The sequence below is a fragment of the Xenopus tropicalis genome, chromosome 3 (assembly GCF_000004195.4).
Source record: "Xenopus tropicalis strain Nigerian chromosome 3, UCB_Xtro_10.0, whole genome shotgun sequence".
Classification (NCBI taxonomy): domain Eukaryota; kingdom Metazoa; phylum Chordata; class Amphibia; order Anura; family Pipidae; genus Xenopus; species Xenopus tropicalis.
The window spans coordinates 107951438-107967842 of NC_030679.2; the positions used below are offsets into that span (position 1 = coordinate 107951438).

A 16405-nucleotide genomic window follows, 5' to 3' on the forward strand; every position below is an offset into this window, starting at 1 on the left:
AAAGACTGGCAGCTGTAATTGCAGCAAAAGGTGGTTCTACAAAGTATTGACTCAGGGGGCTGAATAATTACGCACACCCCACTTTGCAGTTATTTATTTGTAAAAAATGTTTGGAATCATGTATGATTTTCGTTCCACTTCTCACGTGTACACCACTTTGTATTGGTCTTTCACGTAGAATTCCAATAAAATTGATTCATGTTTGTGGCTGTAATGTGACAAAATGTGGAAAAGTTCAAGGGGGCCGAATACTTTTGCAAGCCACTGTAAGTAGATAATAAAGATATACATACATACATACATTAAAGTGGCTACATTTGGTACATGTAAATATGCAGTTGTTTGGCCAGATGAACAGCAATAGTTCAGCAAGTAGCAGCAATGTGGGGGATCATTTCTCTCTATAGCTGTATTGACAGCTTGGGACCCCCAGGTAAGTGCTGTACACATTAGCCTAATTACTAATATGCCCCGCAGTATGAGGGAGGCCATAATACCTCTCCTACATTCATGTTATCAGATGGGCAGCCTGCAGCAGCTTCCTCTGTTCTATCACAGCTTTAGCAGTAAGACGGGGCAGCGAGAGTTAAACGCCGGGTGGGAAGTGCCTTTGCTTCACTCTCTCACTGACAGGCTCGGAACACGGAAAGCAGAAGGAAGGCATCGGCTAAACCGATCCGAGAGACCCATAGACAGTAGGACATGGGCTCCAGTGCGTGAGGCACACTCACAGGAACTGCAGCTTTGCACCCTCAGCGGTAAGTGCTCCATGTTGACTTGTGATACTGAGCTTGGAAGTAGTTTCGAGGCAGATTTGCTTTATTGTAACCACTTCCATTATAATAACCCACTGTAGCTGTGACTGTCTGCGAACTATCTCCCTCACCTCCTGTCAGTACAACGTAGTAACTGAGCTGACCCATTACCGGCGGAAAGGGGGGGGGGACCTGCCTGAGCCATCGGACAGGCAGTAGAAAGTTTTTAACCCTGTGAACGATTCATAAAACTTCAAAATATAAAGGTGAATATAGGTACATTTAGCTGTTAAGCAGCTGCAGCCTGGCTCTCAGAGAGTGCACCCGGGAGCTGCTTGGTTGCTTAGTTGACCGTCAACATATTGGCCCTATACTAGTGATCTTCAAAGAATGTACTGAGCCCAAATGTCATTATTATTATTATTATTGCTGGACATAATTAGTGTGAGTCGCAGGACGAAGTCGAGCGAAATGAACAGCTATAGAACCAGGTGTTTGATGGAGTATATGGCCAAAATGCATCCCCTCAGCAGAGACGTGGGCTCTTCCCGCACCTACAGCTGCCCAGAGAGAGCCACAAGATGGGCGGCACCGCAGCTGGGTGACACTGAGCGCCCCAGTTTTTGATGGTTTCCATGGACAGTTAAAAAATACCTGTTCAGGCTGCTCAGGAATTCTGGGACCTGTAGTTCTGCCATTGGCATGCAGAATAGATTATTGTGTTGGAACAGTACTAAACTGCAAATTTGACCTGACCCGTCATGCAGGTCCTTTAGGGTTAACAGACCTCAGGCCTAAATCTAGAATATTACAATATAACACCTAACTCTTAACATAGTAACATAGTGAGGTAGGTGGAAAAAAGACACACTACATCAAGTTCAATCTTTTATGTTTATGTAAAACCTGCCTAACTTGCTTGTTGGAAAGGATCCAGAGAAAGCTAAATAAACCCTTCTAAAGCCTCTATAATGTGCCGCAGAAGTGAAAAAATGTCCTTCCTGATTCCTATATGGCAATCAGACCAGTCCCTGAATCAACTTTATACTAAAGCTGGCCATACACGATGTCGCCAAGCGAGTGGATCTTCACCCAATATCCCCACCTACGGGTGACCATTATCGGGGAGGCATGTAGGCGAATTCGGTTGTTTGGCCCTGGGGCCAAACGATCGAATTCTACACGCGGCAATGGGGCAGTCGGTTTGGATTGGATTTTCTAACCTGGGCGATCGATATCTGCCCAATTTCAGGCCCCTCAGTTCTGCCCCTACACGGGCCGATAAGCTGCCAAATCGGTCCAAGGGACCGATATCGGAAGCTATAATCGGGCCGTGTATGGGAACCTTAAGGGCTATTATCTATTACTGTGTTTCTAGCCAATAGCTCATACAGATCTTTATATGCACCTAAAATATACTTGCTCATAACTGTCCCACTCGAGGCTCGTCGGAGCCAATGTGGCCCTCCAAGTAATTCTTAGTGCCCCAATATTTCAAAGGACGTTGTACACTTTTGTATGTAATTTGAATGCAGCCTGTTTGGTGAATATACAGCGTAAAAACTTTTTTTTTTTTTCTGTAAGGGAAGCTCATTTATAAAATTTGGTCAGTAGCAGTTAGGATTCACAGATGCCTTTAATTGTATGAGTCCTTCCTTTCTGAGTGCTGGTGATTTAGTCACATTGGGAAGTTAGGCTTTAGGTGCTTTGGGGTCAGGCTTGGGAACAAACATGTTGGACTGCTGTGTTCACTTTCCAGGAGAGACTGATTGCTCACTAAACACTGAATCACCATAGCTGGAAAATATACTAAAGTCAAATTTGCTAGGCTAATAGCCAGATTAGCACACTAAATGAGTAACCAACTATGAATAAGTTTGCAAGCAGTCAGAGACAACAAACTTGCTAAAAATTCAGTCCCAGGGGCCTCTCTTTTGGTCCCTGTGCCTTTTTCAAGCTCACCAACTGAAATTCTACAAATATAGTAACCAGCACTTCTAAATGGCTCATTGACTTACCAGTCAGCCAGTTCTATTGATAGAACTGTATTTATTGGGCATTTTTGTGGAACTGTGGGGTTATTAAATTACTGCAATGCACAGTCATTTGCCAGGTTATAACATTTCCACCTCTAAGGGTGAAGACACATGGCGCTACTAGTAGCAGCTACTTGTCACAACTACAAAAATAGATAATACTGATCATTTACTGATAATTGTCTCTGCGTTTTAGCAAAGGCAATTCTCAGTATTGTCTATGGCAGGGTATTTTCTGGCATTTAGTAGCCATGGCAAGTAGCTGCTACTAATTAGCTCCGTGTCTTCACCCTAAGGGCTGTGGCACACGGGAGATTAGTTGACTCTCAAGGCAGCTTCCGGGGGAAATTGCGGCGCCGCGTATGCCATTTCACCGGCGATTTACATTCTCACCAGTGGGATGGCATTTTGGGAGATTAGTCGCCCGCGACAAAGGAGTTTTTTAAAGGAATAGTAACACCAAAAAATGAAAGTGTATAAAAATAATTAATATATTATATACTATTGCTCTGCACTGGTAAAAGTTGTGTGTTTTCTTCATAAACACTACTGCAGTTTATATAAATACCCTGCTGTGTAGCCATGGGGGCAGCCATTTAAATTAAAAAAAGGAGAAAAGGCACAGGTTACTAAGCAGATAACAGATAAGTAGCAGATTCCCATTGTATTGTACACAGTTTATCTGTTATCTTCTTATGTAACCTGTGCCTTTTCTCCTTTTTTCAATTTAAATCGCTGCCCCCATGGCTACAAAACAGCTATTTCTATTAACTACAGTAGTCTTTCTGAAGCAAACACACAACTTTTACTAGTGCAGGGCAACAGTACATTATATTTTAATTATTTTAAAACATTTTTATTTTTTAGTGTTACTGTTCCTTTAATACACCCAAAAAATAATAATCCAATTGACAAAGAAGACATTTATGGGTATAAAAGAGCACCCTTTAGTGTACAGTTTCTTTAGCTAATGCAGCATACTGTAGCACAGTTAGACCATCTGTCCATTTGTCTACCCGTCCCTGCTTATTTAGGGCAGTGTCTATCTGCCTGTTAACTGGATTGTGGTTCTGACTCCCAAAACAATCTGGCAGATGCCAGCTGATTAAGGGAGCTTGAGGAGAATTAATTTCTGCTACATTGTATCAAAAGTCAGAACCAGAGAACCGAAAGGAATAAAGAAAAACTGCTTTCAGCTACAATTACATTTACAAATCACTCTGAAACAATAGAAAATGTGTAATTCATGTGTATTGGAAAATTGCCTAAAATAACATTTTGTTTCTTTCTGCAAAGAAAACAACACAGTTTTTATGTTGGAATACACTTTATACAACCTGCTGATTTTGTATAATGTTTAAATTGTGTTTCTTGGCCAGTTTCCTGAAACAGATTGAGGTTTATCTTGTGGCCTTGGTTTAGCTAAGAGCCGAGTCTGGTTACACAGAAGATTTTATGCTTCTTTTAAACTATCACTCAGACTTTTTGTTTCAGGGGTCTTTTATTTTTGTTATTGAGATCTGGGAATTGCAATTCCAAGTGATGTGAAGGATCTGGTGCTGTTTAGTGAACACCCAAAGTTACTAACGAGTAACAAATGACACTCTTATTGCATGAGTCACAGCCTACTCATAATGTATTACTGCTGAATCCTGTGCTGCCAGCTGAATATTACATTTCTTTCATTACAATATCACTTGCTTTTGGGGACTAACCTCAAGAGGCAACTTTGGGTAACTGGAAAAATGAAGCAATGCGTATGTTTTTCCACTGGTGATTTACTTTTATTGCAGGTAGAAAAAACATTTTCGGGAGATTCTGGAGTGCCCGTGGTAGAGCAGATTTATCGTATCCGACAAATATAATGCTAACTCCCAGCAGGCAGGGAGGTAAAGAAGAGATGCTGGACCAAACAGTAGTAAATTCCAGTAAACAGCTCACAACTACTGTATTTGCTAGCTGTTTGCCTATAATAATTGCACTGGTACTATTTAGCACCTATATTACTAAATTGTCCCCACATCTTTTAATATTGGACATGGGCTGTAGATTCTATTGTAGGGGTGCCCAGACTTTGTCACCCTGTGATCTACTCTTGCCACCTGGCCTCCGCATGAGATCTACCACAGTTAAAATAGTGTAACGTCTATCATTTGGCACAATAAGCAAAAAGTGAGCATGGCCCACTTTGTAGTCTGCACACAGAAACATATATTAAGTGGGACAAATATATACAGTGGCCTGGTGGGGACAATCTTCTAAACTGGGATGAACTACAAAGATGGATGGCTTGAGCAGCCACACTCGAAAGCTCCAGTATGCTGGGGGGGGGGGGGGGGGGGGGGGATGAAGTGACGGGATGTCATCCCACTACATTCCACCTTGAGGTCTACCAGAAACTTTAAAGTGATCTACTGGTAGACCGCAATCTACCTTTTGGGCACCCCTGTTCTATTGTAACAAAATAAATCCAAGCATGTGGTTGGATGTATTGCAACACTATTGCTTTCCTAGAATAGTACCATTTTAGGTTTTGTAATTGTATTGTCTGTGTTGAAGTACTGTAAATCCCAGAAAATTACACAATTCTGAGTTTCAGAATTTTGTTCCTGAAAGTGCTGATTGTTTCAGCTGTAATGTCCTGTACAGATCTGCTTTAGAGGTTTGCAATTTTTTACACAAGTTGCTACTTTCTAGTTGCACTGAATTTAGTAATAGCAAGTTTCGATTTTTTGGGATCTGATCTGGCTGTGTGAATAAGTGAAATTCTTAAAATACACATATATATGCGGGGTCCAACTCCTGGGGCTTTAATATGCTGTATTCTACATGCTTATCTCCATTTTTTTAAAATATTAATTATTAGTTATGATGAAATCTCACATTTGTTCTGAATGTCCATAATTTTGTGGAAAATAAATACTGATAATGAGCCTGGGGAGGAATCCTTTCTGTGTACCAGGGTTCCATTGGAGTTTATTGGAGTAGCATTTGTAGCAGAGCAGTTGGAAGGAAATTAGTGTACTGTATTTAATATTAGGCCAGGTTGTATATTTCTTTGGGTAATTAACTACCCCCAGTGTTTTATTTCTATAGTGAATTTATTAAACTTTTATTAGCTGTGAAATCTATTATCTTGACTGCAATAATGCTTCCTTGTACAGGTATTGGATCTGTAATCTGGAAACCTTTTATCCACAAAACTGCAAATTACGGGAAGGCCAAATCCCATTTTAAGCAAATAATTCTAATTTTAATAAATGATTAACTTTTTCTCTGTAATTATAAAATGTTTTTTTTAATAAACATACGGTATAGAGATCCAAAGGTCCCTTATACGGAAAACCCCTGGTCCTAAGAATTCTGGGTAACAGGTCCCATGCCTGTTTTACATATAATAGGACTAAAAATCAAAACAATATTACTTTTTCCCAAAATGTGTATGATTAGGGATTTTTAGGTAGATGAACCATTTGCATTGCTTCAAGTAAAAGTTCAGTTCCTCAAGTCTAAGTGCTGCCCTGCAGTGGAGTACTCATCAGTTCCAATGCAGGGGAGCACTAAAAGAAATGCATCCCATTCTTCCTCATGGGGCGGTACTAACACTACTAACGCAGGTGAAGAGCAGCTGGCTGGATCAAAATTGGACAGGTGGCAACTCTGTTTAATGTGAAATCTAATGTAGCCCTTCCTATATATTTATCTTTCTTTCCTATTAATAAGTGGTATCACGCATAATTTTTACCGGCCAGGCCCTATGTATGGCCAAACTCTGAGGGTCATAAGATTTTAATCTTTCCTAATACTTACCAACTTTCCTAGAAACAAAGAGCAAGTTTGGGATTGAAACACTGTCAACAGGCTTCTTGCAGACCCAACAGTAGTTCATTGTCTTCATTTATTAAAGATTTATATATAAAAAGCCAGTAGGAACCAGTTGGGTGTCCTTTTGTGCTTGTTGATACCTGAAATTAGGCATTTGTTTATTTTATATTAGGGTTTATAAAAATTGTGCTTACATGCCAGGTGACTTACAGTATGCCCACTCACAGATACCCAAATGAGCCTCACAGTAAATAATAGTTCAGCATCTCACTCACTGGCAAAAGTGGGTTCTGTTGATTTATGTCAGCCATGTGTCAGCAGTCAGTGTAGGCACTACCGTGGGCACTTTTCTGAATAAAGAACATTTTGGCCTGACACATTCCCATTGATTTTCATAGAAACATGTTTGTACTATTGTACTGTATGTATTTCTTAAAACAATGTATTAGAATTCAGTTCTCCTTTAAGGTCCCGATACACAGGCCGATCGTAGCTGCCGATATCGGTCCCTTGGACCAATTTAGCAGCTTATCAGCCCGTGTAGGGGCAGAAATGACAGCCATACCCGACTGATATCTGGCCTGAAATTGGGCAGATATCGATCGGGCAGGTTAAAAGATCGGATCGACTGCCCCATTGCCGCCATTATAATTCAATAGTTTTGCCCCAGGGCAGGTGGGGAATCTTCACGTGTATACACGGCCTTTAGGCTAATGTCCCACACAGACATAGATATATATCTGGTACCAGAAGTGACTAATCTCTCCAATATGCCTTTTTACTGGCAACAAAGGGAATCGCCAGTGGAAAGACCTACACATTGCATAAGTTTTCAGAAGTCTTGCAAAGCTTCCTCCTGCAGGCAACTTTGCACTATTTTGAAAAACCGAACTAATGCATAGGCCTTTCCAGTGGCAATTCCCTTTGTTGCCAGTGGAAAGGCATTTCAGAGAGATTAGTTGCCCCCGGGAGCAGAGATCTACTGTGGGAGACTAATCTTTGCTTAGGACATTAACCCTTAATCAAATGGTTTTGCTATATTGTTCCAGGAATCATTGTCAGCACTGCAGAAAATATAAACATTTAGATTTTAAGGCCATGTAAAGACCCAGCTTCTTTATCTAAGAGCAAATGTTTGCCTAATGCATTCTAGTTGATACTTACAGTCATAGACCAAATACAGTCATTTTTCAGAGTTATTGTTCCTGGATCTAATATGTGCTGGGAAATGGAAAGGCTTTTGGGATTCCAGGGTGCCCACTCTACACCCAGGCTATTGCAGTCACTATGGAGTTTTCTGTGGCATGACACACATAAATGATAGCACGTTTCCTCTGGAACACTACAGCTTTGTGCAATGATTGCAATTAATTCAGGAAGTGAGTATGCAGAGTAGATAGTGCACTCTGTTGCCAAATGTCAGTCCTTTAAGGGATGCATGAAAGTGAGCAATCTTCCTGTATAAAGCTTCCATTGTTATATCTATCGTTTCCAGAACAAGCGCCCTGCCAGAGACAAGAAATGTCACAATAAGACTATTTTATAAAGGTGATCAAAAAGCTGTGCTCTTTTAAAATTTTAAGTTTCCATTTTTAGTTTAACGGACCTTCCATTATTTCATAAGACTGATCACAGCTTTACATAACTGTTTTATTTTAATCTTCTTAACGAACATCTTGTGCCATAGAATATAATGGCTGCTTTGGCTTCTGTAAAGCTCAACGCAATTGTTTTTTTTTGTAGCACAACCAATTTTTGTCTTGACCGAAGGGCCATGACCCACAAGGAGATTACTCACCTAAGGTTAAGTCTTGGCTACCGCAGTCGACTTGTCTTCGCAGAGGCCATGGGCCTAAAGGTGGCCATACACAGGCAGCTTTAAGCTGCCAAATTGGATCCTGCAGACTGATTCCTCAGATTATCCCTCTGTGGGCATGCTCGACAGACCTACACAACGAATATGGCAATTTTGGCAATCTTACCAAATGAGAGGATCTTAAAGTGAACCTGTCACCCAGGCATAAAAAGCTGTATAATAAAAGCCTATTTCATATTAAATACGTACCACAAACTAATTTTTTTATTAACACATTCATATCCATTATAAAAGCATTTAAAAACTGTCAATCATATATTGACTGCCCCACCTCTATGCCTTATCTAGGAAAGGCAGAATCATACATAAACAAAGAGGCTCCAAACGCACCGGACACAGGAGGTTCACTAAAACTCAATCTTTATTATTCCATTTAAAATCAGAACGCCTGACGCGTTTCGTGCATTTGCATCAGCCTATGATTAAGTGCGCAAACGCACGAAGCGCATCAGGTGTTCTGATTTTAGATGGAATTATAAAGATCGAGTTTTAGTGAACCTCCTGTGTCCGGTGCATTTGGAGCCTCTTCGTTTATGTACGGCTGGCAGTTACTTTCACTTTCAAGTCAGAACTTCTCAGATGTTGCTGCACTCCTCACATTCCCCCTCCCTCCTCACAATCTAATTTTGTAACCAGTGCATATACATGGGCATCAGGTACCCCATACTGGCACAGAAATAAGATTTTGGCAGGATGCAAAGCTTGCCTTAATAACAGTGTCCACAAAATGGCACCTGTCTGTTTGCTGCAATTGTGAAGAAAATAAGATTAAACTAATTTATATGGTGTAAGTGAAGTTTATTTTGCTTGACAAACACAAGTGAAAAGAATCTGCAGTTATTTCTTAGGATGACAGGTCCCCTTTAAGTCTGGGCCATGTCCTTATACTGGTGATACAGGTGCTGCCCTTGGTCCCCTTTAAGTCTGGGCCATGTCCTTATACTGGTGATACAGGTGCTGCCCTTAACTTATGCCACAGTCCTAACTAAAGCTTAATAAATTGGCATTGCCCTTATTTATCTCCCATCACAATTTCTCAGTGACTTGGGCAATATAAACTTTATATAAATGACACTTTATGTAATCAATTAAATTACACAGATTAGGCATTAAAAGAAAAGAATGCTCTGTATATCTCAGCGTTTTCCTGTTGCTTGCTCTGAAGACCATAGGAGTGATGGTTATGTTATTACCTGCTGCACAAAAATATATCCAATAGTGTTCTGTGGAATCTCTTCATGGCTGCCATTTCTTTGTGCTTCTTTCTGTGCTGAATTGGTCATTTGATGTCAGAACCAGTGTAGTAACTGGACTCACTACAAATCTTTTGTACTGCAGAGTCCCAGTATCCTTTCAGCCTGCTATTTCTAATATTAAGGCTAATGCCAGACGTGGCGTTTTTACGCTGCGTATTTTTTCAGCCTAAAAACGCAGCACAACCCACACAGCCCCTGACTATGGCGTTTTCAGCCTAGTACTGGTGACGTAGCAAATCCCGTTTCCCATGGTGCTAATAGTGCGAAATAGTAAAAACACTGCATATTTCCGCAAGGTCTGGCAGCTGCCTTTGTGTACACATAGGAATAGGTTGCTGTGCAAATAACGGTGTATTTCGGCAAACGCATGAAAAGTCTGTGGTAACGCGTTTTCTAGCGTATTTATGCATAGTGTGTTTTCCATCTAGACTGTTTAAGCTTTTTCTATGGATGATGATATTGTGCGTTTTTCAGCCACCGAGAGAATTAGAAAATACGCAGCGTAAAAATGCCACGTCTGGCATTAGCCTTAGCCTTTGCTAAGAACACTCTGTTTCTTTCATTCTCTTCAATTACTCAGTACTAGGCTGAAAAACGCCATAGTCAGGGGCTGTGTGGTTTGTGCGGCGTTTTTAGGCTGAAAAAATACGCAGCGTAAAAACGCCACGTGTGGCATCAGTCTTAGCCTTTGCTAAGAACACTCTGTTTCTCTCTCATTCTCCTCAATTATACATTATTTTTCCACCTGGTTACTGACTACTGGGGAGCTTTTTCTGACTAACAGAAACAGTCTAGAAGAATTACTTTCATTAAAACCTAAAATGTATTCTCAGTAGTTTCCATTTGCACGAGTGTACATTAGCAAAAATTCTCCTTTACAATTTATTGTGCAAATTCAAATGCTAATTAATTGGGCAAGTCAGAGAATCCTTGCAAACATGACAGAAAACAAGTAATTTCCCTATACAGCTTGCCTTGCCCCTAGCATACAAATGTCATATCTCTACAGGAAGTTGACCACTCACAGGGGTCTATAATGCTCTTTTTTAAATAGCTTTGTGGCTGAAGTTATCCTTATGAATGTAGGTAACACATAAAGGCAAATTCTCTTGCTGTTGTTACACTTTCAATGTTTCAGTGTATCTACTTAACAGGCAGAGTGCTCCTTCAGTAAGAAGATATAACTGACAGCTGTATAGAAACAACTCCAGTGATATAGTGGCGGTTGATATAGTGATTTCTTTCTTTTTTACCCATTCTGTTTTATTTCCTCCTAGAAACTCTGTTAGATATTGTGATGGTTCAGTAGAGAATGTGTCTACACAAGAATTCACAAGGAAGGACCATGTTGCCTGATTTGAATTTAGGCATTGCATATAAGACACTGACAACAGTATAGCAGAGGGTGTAGAAAAATTTGTGTAGCAACAGACATCTGACTCAGCAATAATCTATAATCTGCCCCACAGCTCTGGCAAAACCAAATCCTACTATTTTAATTACTGCTTTGTCATAACAAGTTGTGGTGAAAGATTCCGTTAGAAATTAGGTGTGAAGAATACTGTTACAGCAGGGGTGTTTTTGAGAGAACCTGGTGCAGAGACAGCACAAAAAACACTTGCAGGAACAATTGTATTGCCAAGGATTATATGCAATATTAGCCATAATGACAGAGGAAATTAATTTTTTTAGTGTCAGGATGATTGGCAGCAGCCCTGTGAGTCCTGGTGCAAAGTTTGCACTAGGTCACCTCCTTGTACCACCAACTTTCCTCTTTCCTTATGTGTATGTCTCCTGGCAGTTTTAAACTGCACTGGCCACCTCCTGGAGGGCCCCCGCTTCTGTTCAGTGGTATAAATACCTAGGGGCAATCACAGCCCCTGCCCCCAAAGATTTTAACCACTGTACAGCAGCAGCAGGGTGGCCATACAGGGATGGCTTGGGTGGGTGTAACTCAGACTCCATTTGAGATACACAACGCAAATGTAATACTACTCATGTGATGTTTTGCCAAGGCGACACTATGAGGTTACTGATGCTAAACATTTATGTTACATTCATAACAGATTGGCAACAAATTCTGCAACTGGGACTTGTACAAAAGCACGCTAATCTCATTAACCTAGTTCTTTAGCTCTGTCTGAAACCATGAAGTCTAGTTCTGCTGACAATTTTGGTAGAAAGGTTACAGTGTATATAATTGGCAACTCGTAAGACTGAAAGGAACGGCAAACATATATTTTACTGCAAGAATGTGGAAAAATTGTAAATATAGTGATCTAGCCCTCGTACCCAACATAGCAATATAGCTGTTAAAGGAACAGTAACACCAAAAAATGAAAGTGTTTTAAAGTAATTAGAATATAATGTATTGTTGCCTTGCACTGGTAAAATTAGTGTGTTGACTACAGAAACTTTACTATAATTTATATAAATAAGCTGCTGTGTAGCCATGGGGGCAGCCATTAAAGCTGGAAAAAGGGAGAAAAGGCACAGGTTACATAGCAGATAACAGATAAGCTCTGTAGAATATAATGGGGTTTTATCTGTTATCTGCTACGTTACCTGTGCCTTTTCTCATTTGAATGGCTGGCCCCATAGCTACACAGCAGCATTGTTTATATAAACTATAGTTATCCTTCTAAGGCAAACACAACAGGTGTACCAATGCAGGGCAACAGAACATTATACTGTAATTACTTTTATACACTTTCATATTTTGGTGTTACTGTTCCTTTAAATGAACTGTACACACATATATATATATATAATATATATATATATTTAAAAGAAAACATAATTCTAAACAACTTTCCAATATGAATTTATTAATTTTTTAAGTGCTTTAAAAATTATTTGTAAATGTTATTACTACTGAAAGCAGCATTTGCTGAATTCCTGGTTGTTACTTTTTAAACAATGTTGCAAAGGTCAGTCTCCTCCAGAGAATAGAAAAGGACAAACACTGCTTTTAATAGCAATTAAATATGAAAATAACTCAAAAACCATTACAAATTTGTAAAGAATGTATATTGCAAAGTTGCTTAAAATGTTTGTTTCTTTTATTAGGCAAAACATTATATTTTGGGTTGACTTGTCCTTTAATATTAATAAGGAATTTCTATATTTACTTAGACTTTGCACAATCAAACTACTTTTTTCCTGTTCTGTCAATATTGTGTTAATAGGCACTAGCAAATGTGGCTTTATATTAACAATATTTTAGAATAGAGGTTAATAGGATGGTTTCCTGTTGTTTGTCACTATAGACTACAAGCCCCAGAGGAATTGATCTATTAAAGGGCTTCTCCACCGAAATTTCCAAAATTAAAAAAATATATAATTCTGAGTAACTTTACAGTATATGCTACTGAAAGATTTTAACTGGTTTTAATAAATGTAAATTGCAGGTAAAAGTAATGTTTGTTTATCTTTTTCTATGAGCCTATAATTCCTAATACAATGTAGCAGAGCTCCTCTAGATCTTTTAATTGCCTTTAATTAGCTGGCTTGCAACATTGTTTCAGGAGCCAGACAATGTAGACAGTCCCATACTGCTTTTAATAGCAATTACATTTACTTATTACTTTAAAACCACTGACATTTTTCCTTCCCCTTTAAACACTAACCTCCTGCTGCATTACATCAGACTTGCAATACTCAATAAGTTGCATCAGGGACAATACATAATATCAGTTGTCGGGTGTTCAGATGGAACTGCCATAGCTCAGGGATGTTACTGTGTTCTCCCCAAGCCCAGAACTATGATAGTGGTGTGAAAAAAGGCTTTATATGAGGAAGGCTATTAAATGGAGAAGCCACCTGTGTAAGTGCTCACTGGTGTATTTACTACAGGATTTGAATTCTCTTTAAACCTGGTGACTTCCATCCCAAACATTTATTAGCAGGGCAGTTCATCTAAAATGTACCTCATTTTGGAACTACCTGTCCCCTATTTTTATTTTATTGCAGGCGATTATAGAACAGAGGCTTAACTGACATCCTTCGGTCTAACCATGGGGTTTGCGGAAGAGTTACAGTGCCCCAATGGACACGGCGCCTTGTTGCGCTTACAAGACGTTGAACTGAGATTAATGGAGACCATGAAAAAATGTTTTTTACAGCGTGCAAAGAGTGACAAAGAGTATTCAAATATGCTTCACCACATGTCTGTGCAAGTTGACAAGCTGGATCACTCGCCAACCCCTGGATTATCTGAATACACAAGCCAGCTTAATGAGGTAAATACAGTCACATTACATAATCTCAATATAATAGTACTTAGTAGCAGTGCATAAACTGTATTTCAGATGTATATATAAACCTGCGCAGTCTGCACCAGGTGTCCATACTGATATAATTTCCATGTAGGTATGAATGTATTGTTTTATTTATATAGCAATACTTGTGGACACAGCTACCTACAGCATAACAATACATTCTCACTTTGTGTAATGCAGTAGTTTCCAAACTATGGGGCTGTCCTGCTTTCCTGTCTTAGATGCTTAGATGGGTTTAACCTGATGGTTTTAGGCCAGTTAAGGTCATATTTGAAAATAATGCTTATTTGTCCTCCTCAGTACCCCTGTAAATCAATCAGAGAGGTCAGTCTCAAAATTATATCTTTATTTCTGATACTGCAATGTATTTTATGACCTTATTATGAGCAAAGGCGGCCTGCTGCTTGACATGAGCCTTAAATAAGTAAAGAGTCCAAAACCACTGTGTCTGCTTTGTGTGCTTCTTTGGAATGTGATTTTGTTTCTCATGGTGCCTGGTTATAGTGCCTCTCTGTGGGTAATGACTTTTTGCATGGACTGAGGACCATGTCTGGTTGTCTGTTGGTTTCCTTCTTTGTAAGAGAGCTTTCTCTATTAGTTGACCTGGGTGACGATAAACATCCTATGTAAAGCCTTTGGAAAGAGATTTTTTTTTGGTCTTATTTTTTTTTGTTCTCTGTCTAATGCTTTGTAGGTTCCTTGTTTTTACATTGCTCAGTGAGTACATTCTCTCTGCTGTGTCTGGAGAGTTCCACACTGGGGTGGGACAGGTTGTGGCCCAAATTAGGCTGATCTGATTGATGGGCCCCTAAACCAACAATAGTGTAATATAATACTGAAGGCCCATCGTATAGAACTGCACCAGCATTCCAAGGCAGACTTTGATTGGCTGGATTTTTTAGCCTATCATATAGATATCTGGCTGATCCCTAATTAGATATTGGTCAGGTAGGCTTCTGTTTTAGCTACCTAGCTTGTGGCTAGGGGCAGATCGTCCAATTTCCTCCCCCACCCTAGCATTTTGTATGGAATAAATCAGATCTGCTGTCATGTGCTCCTTCCCGTTGCGCCATTGACAGGTTCAGTGTTTGCCTGTGTGGACCTACACAGAGCGGAATTCAGCTTGAGTCCAGTTTGTTTCTGTGGGGAAGAATTTTGTGTTATTTTCTAGGTAGAACGTTCTGTCTTTTCTGTTCTGTTATTGAGGCATGCTTTTCTTCTTCTCTGAGGTGTCTCAGTCTTTCCTATGAATTTTCCTTGTGTGTCTTTCTGTGAAACAGATTGTTTGGGCAGACACCTTTTTTCTAGAAAGTTCAAGTTCAGTGTAAAAGTGACTTTGGGGAAATATCTGTGGGCGTTTATGAAGTTCCCACTGGTGCTACTCAGTCTGTGAGAGCTTTTTATTTATAAGTATGTACACTCCTTATGAGACTGCTTTTATTTTAGAAATCAGACTGTTTCTCTTTTAATATGGTTATACTATTTGTTGTGTATCCTCAGGCTGAGCAAATAAAGGGTGAAACATGTCTCACCTAAACAAAAGCAAATAGGATAAAGTCTTGGCAGAAACACTTCTGGCAATGCACACTGGCATGCAGGCTATAGACCATACAGGTGGTGGAGTCCTATAGGAATCAGTGTTCATTGGAAAGGTTCCAGCTAATATAAGCAGTAGGATTGCCTGGGGTATTACATCCAGTATATACACGTCCTTTTCAAAAAATTAGCATATTGTGTTAAAGTTCATTATTTTCTGTAATGTACTGATAAACGTTAGACTTTCATATATTTTAGATTCATTACACACAACTGAAGTAGTTCAAGCCTTTTCTTGTTTTAATATTGATGATTGTGGCATACAGCTCATGAAAACCCAAAATTCCTATCTCAAAAAATTAGCATATTTCATCCGCCCAATAAAAGAAAAGTGTTTTTAATACAAAAAAAGTCAACCTTCAAATAATTATGTTCAGTTATGCACTCAATACTTGGTCGGGAATCCTTTTGCAGAAATGACTGCTTCAATGTGGCGTGGCATGGAGGCAATCAGCCTGTGGCACTGCTCAGGTGTTATGGAGGCCCAGGATGCTTCAATAGCGGCCTTAAGCTCATCCAGAATGTTGGGTCTTGTGTCTCTCAACTTTCTCTTCACAATATCCCACAGATTCTCTATGGGGTTCAGGTCAGGAGAGTTGGCAGGCCAATTGAGCACAGTAATACCATGGTCAGTAAACCATTTACCAGTGGTTTTGGCACTGTGAGCAGGTGCCAGGTCGTGCTGAAAAATGAAATCTTCATCTCCATAAAGCTTTTCAGCAGATGGAAGCATGAAGTGCTCCAAAATCTCCTGATAGCTAGCTGCATTGACCCTGCCCTT

At 39.7% G+C, this 16405-nt stretch overlaps 1 protein-coding gene and 1 long non-coding RNA gene across 2 annotated transcripts in view; one reads left to right on the forward strand and one right to left on the reverse strand.

Moving 5' to 3' along the window:
• Window positions 1-547: 547 nt before the first annotated feature.
• fes (FES proto-oncogene, tyrosine kinase) overlaps window positions 548-16405 on the forward strand; it is a 72114-nt gene continuing 56256 nt past the window's right edge. The window contains exons 1-2 of the mRNA XM_002932240.5: window positions 548-758; window positions 13721-13989. Of these exons, the coding sequence (XP_002932286.2) occupies window positions 13765-13989 (225 nt within the window). The 5' untranslated portion in view covers window positions 548-758; window positions 13721-13764. The remainder of the gene's footprint in view (window positions 759-13720; window positions 13990-16405) is intronic.
• LOC116409774 overlaps window positions 7418-16405 on the reverse strand; it is a 59113-nt gene continuing 50125 nt past the window's right edge. The window contains exons 2-3 of the long non-coding RNA XR_004222047.1: window positions 8415-8563; window positions 7418-8121 (exon numbers count right to left, since the gene is read on the reverse strand). This is a non-coding gene — a long non-coding RNA (uncharacterized LOC116409774). The remainder of the gene's footprint in view (window positions 8122-8414; window positions 8564-16405) is intronic.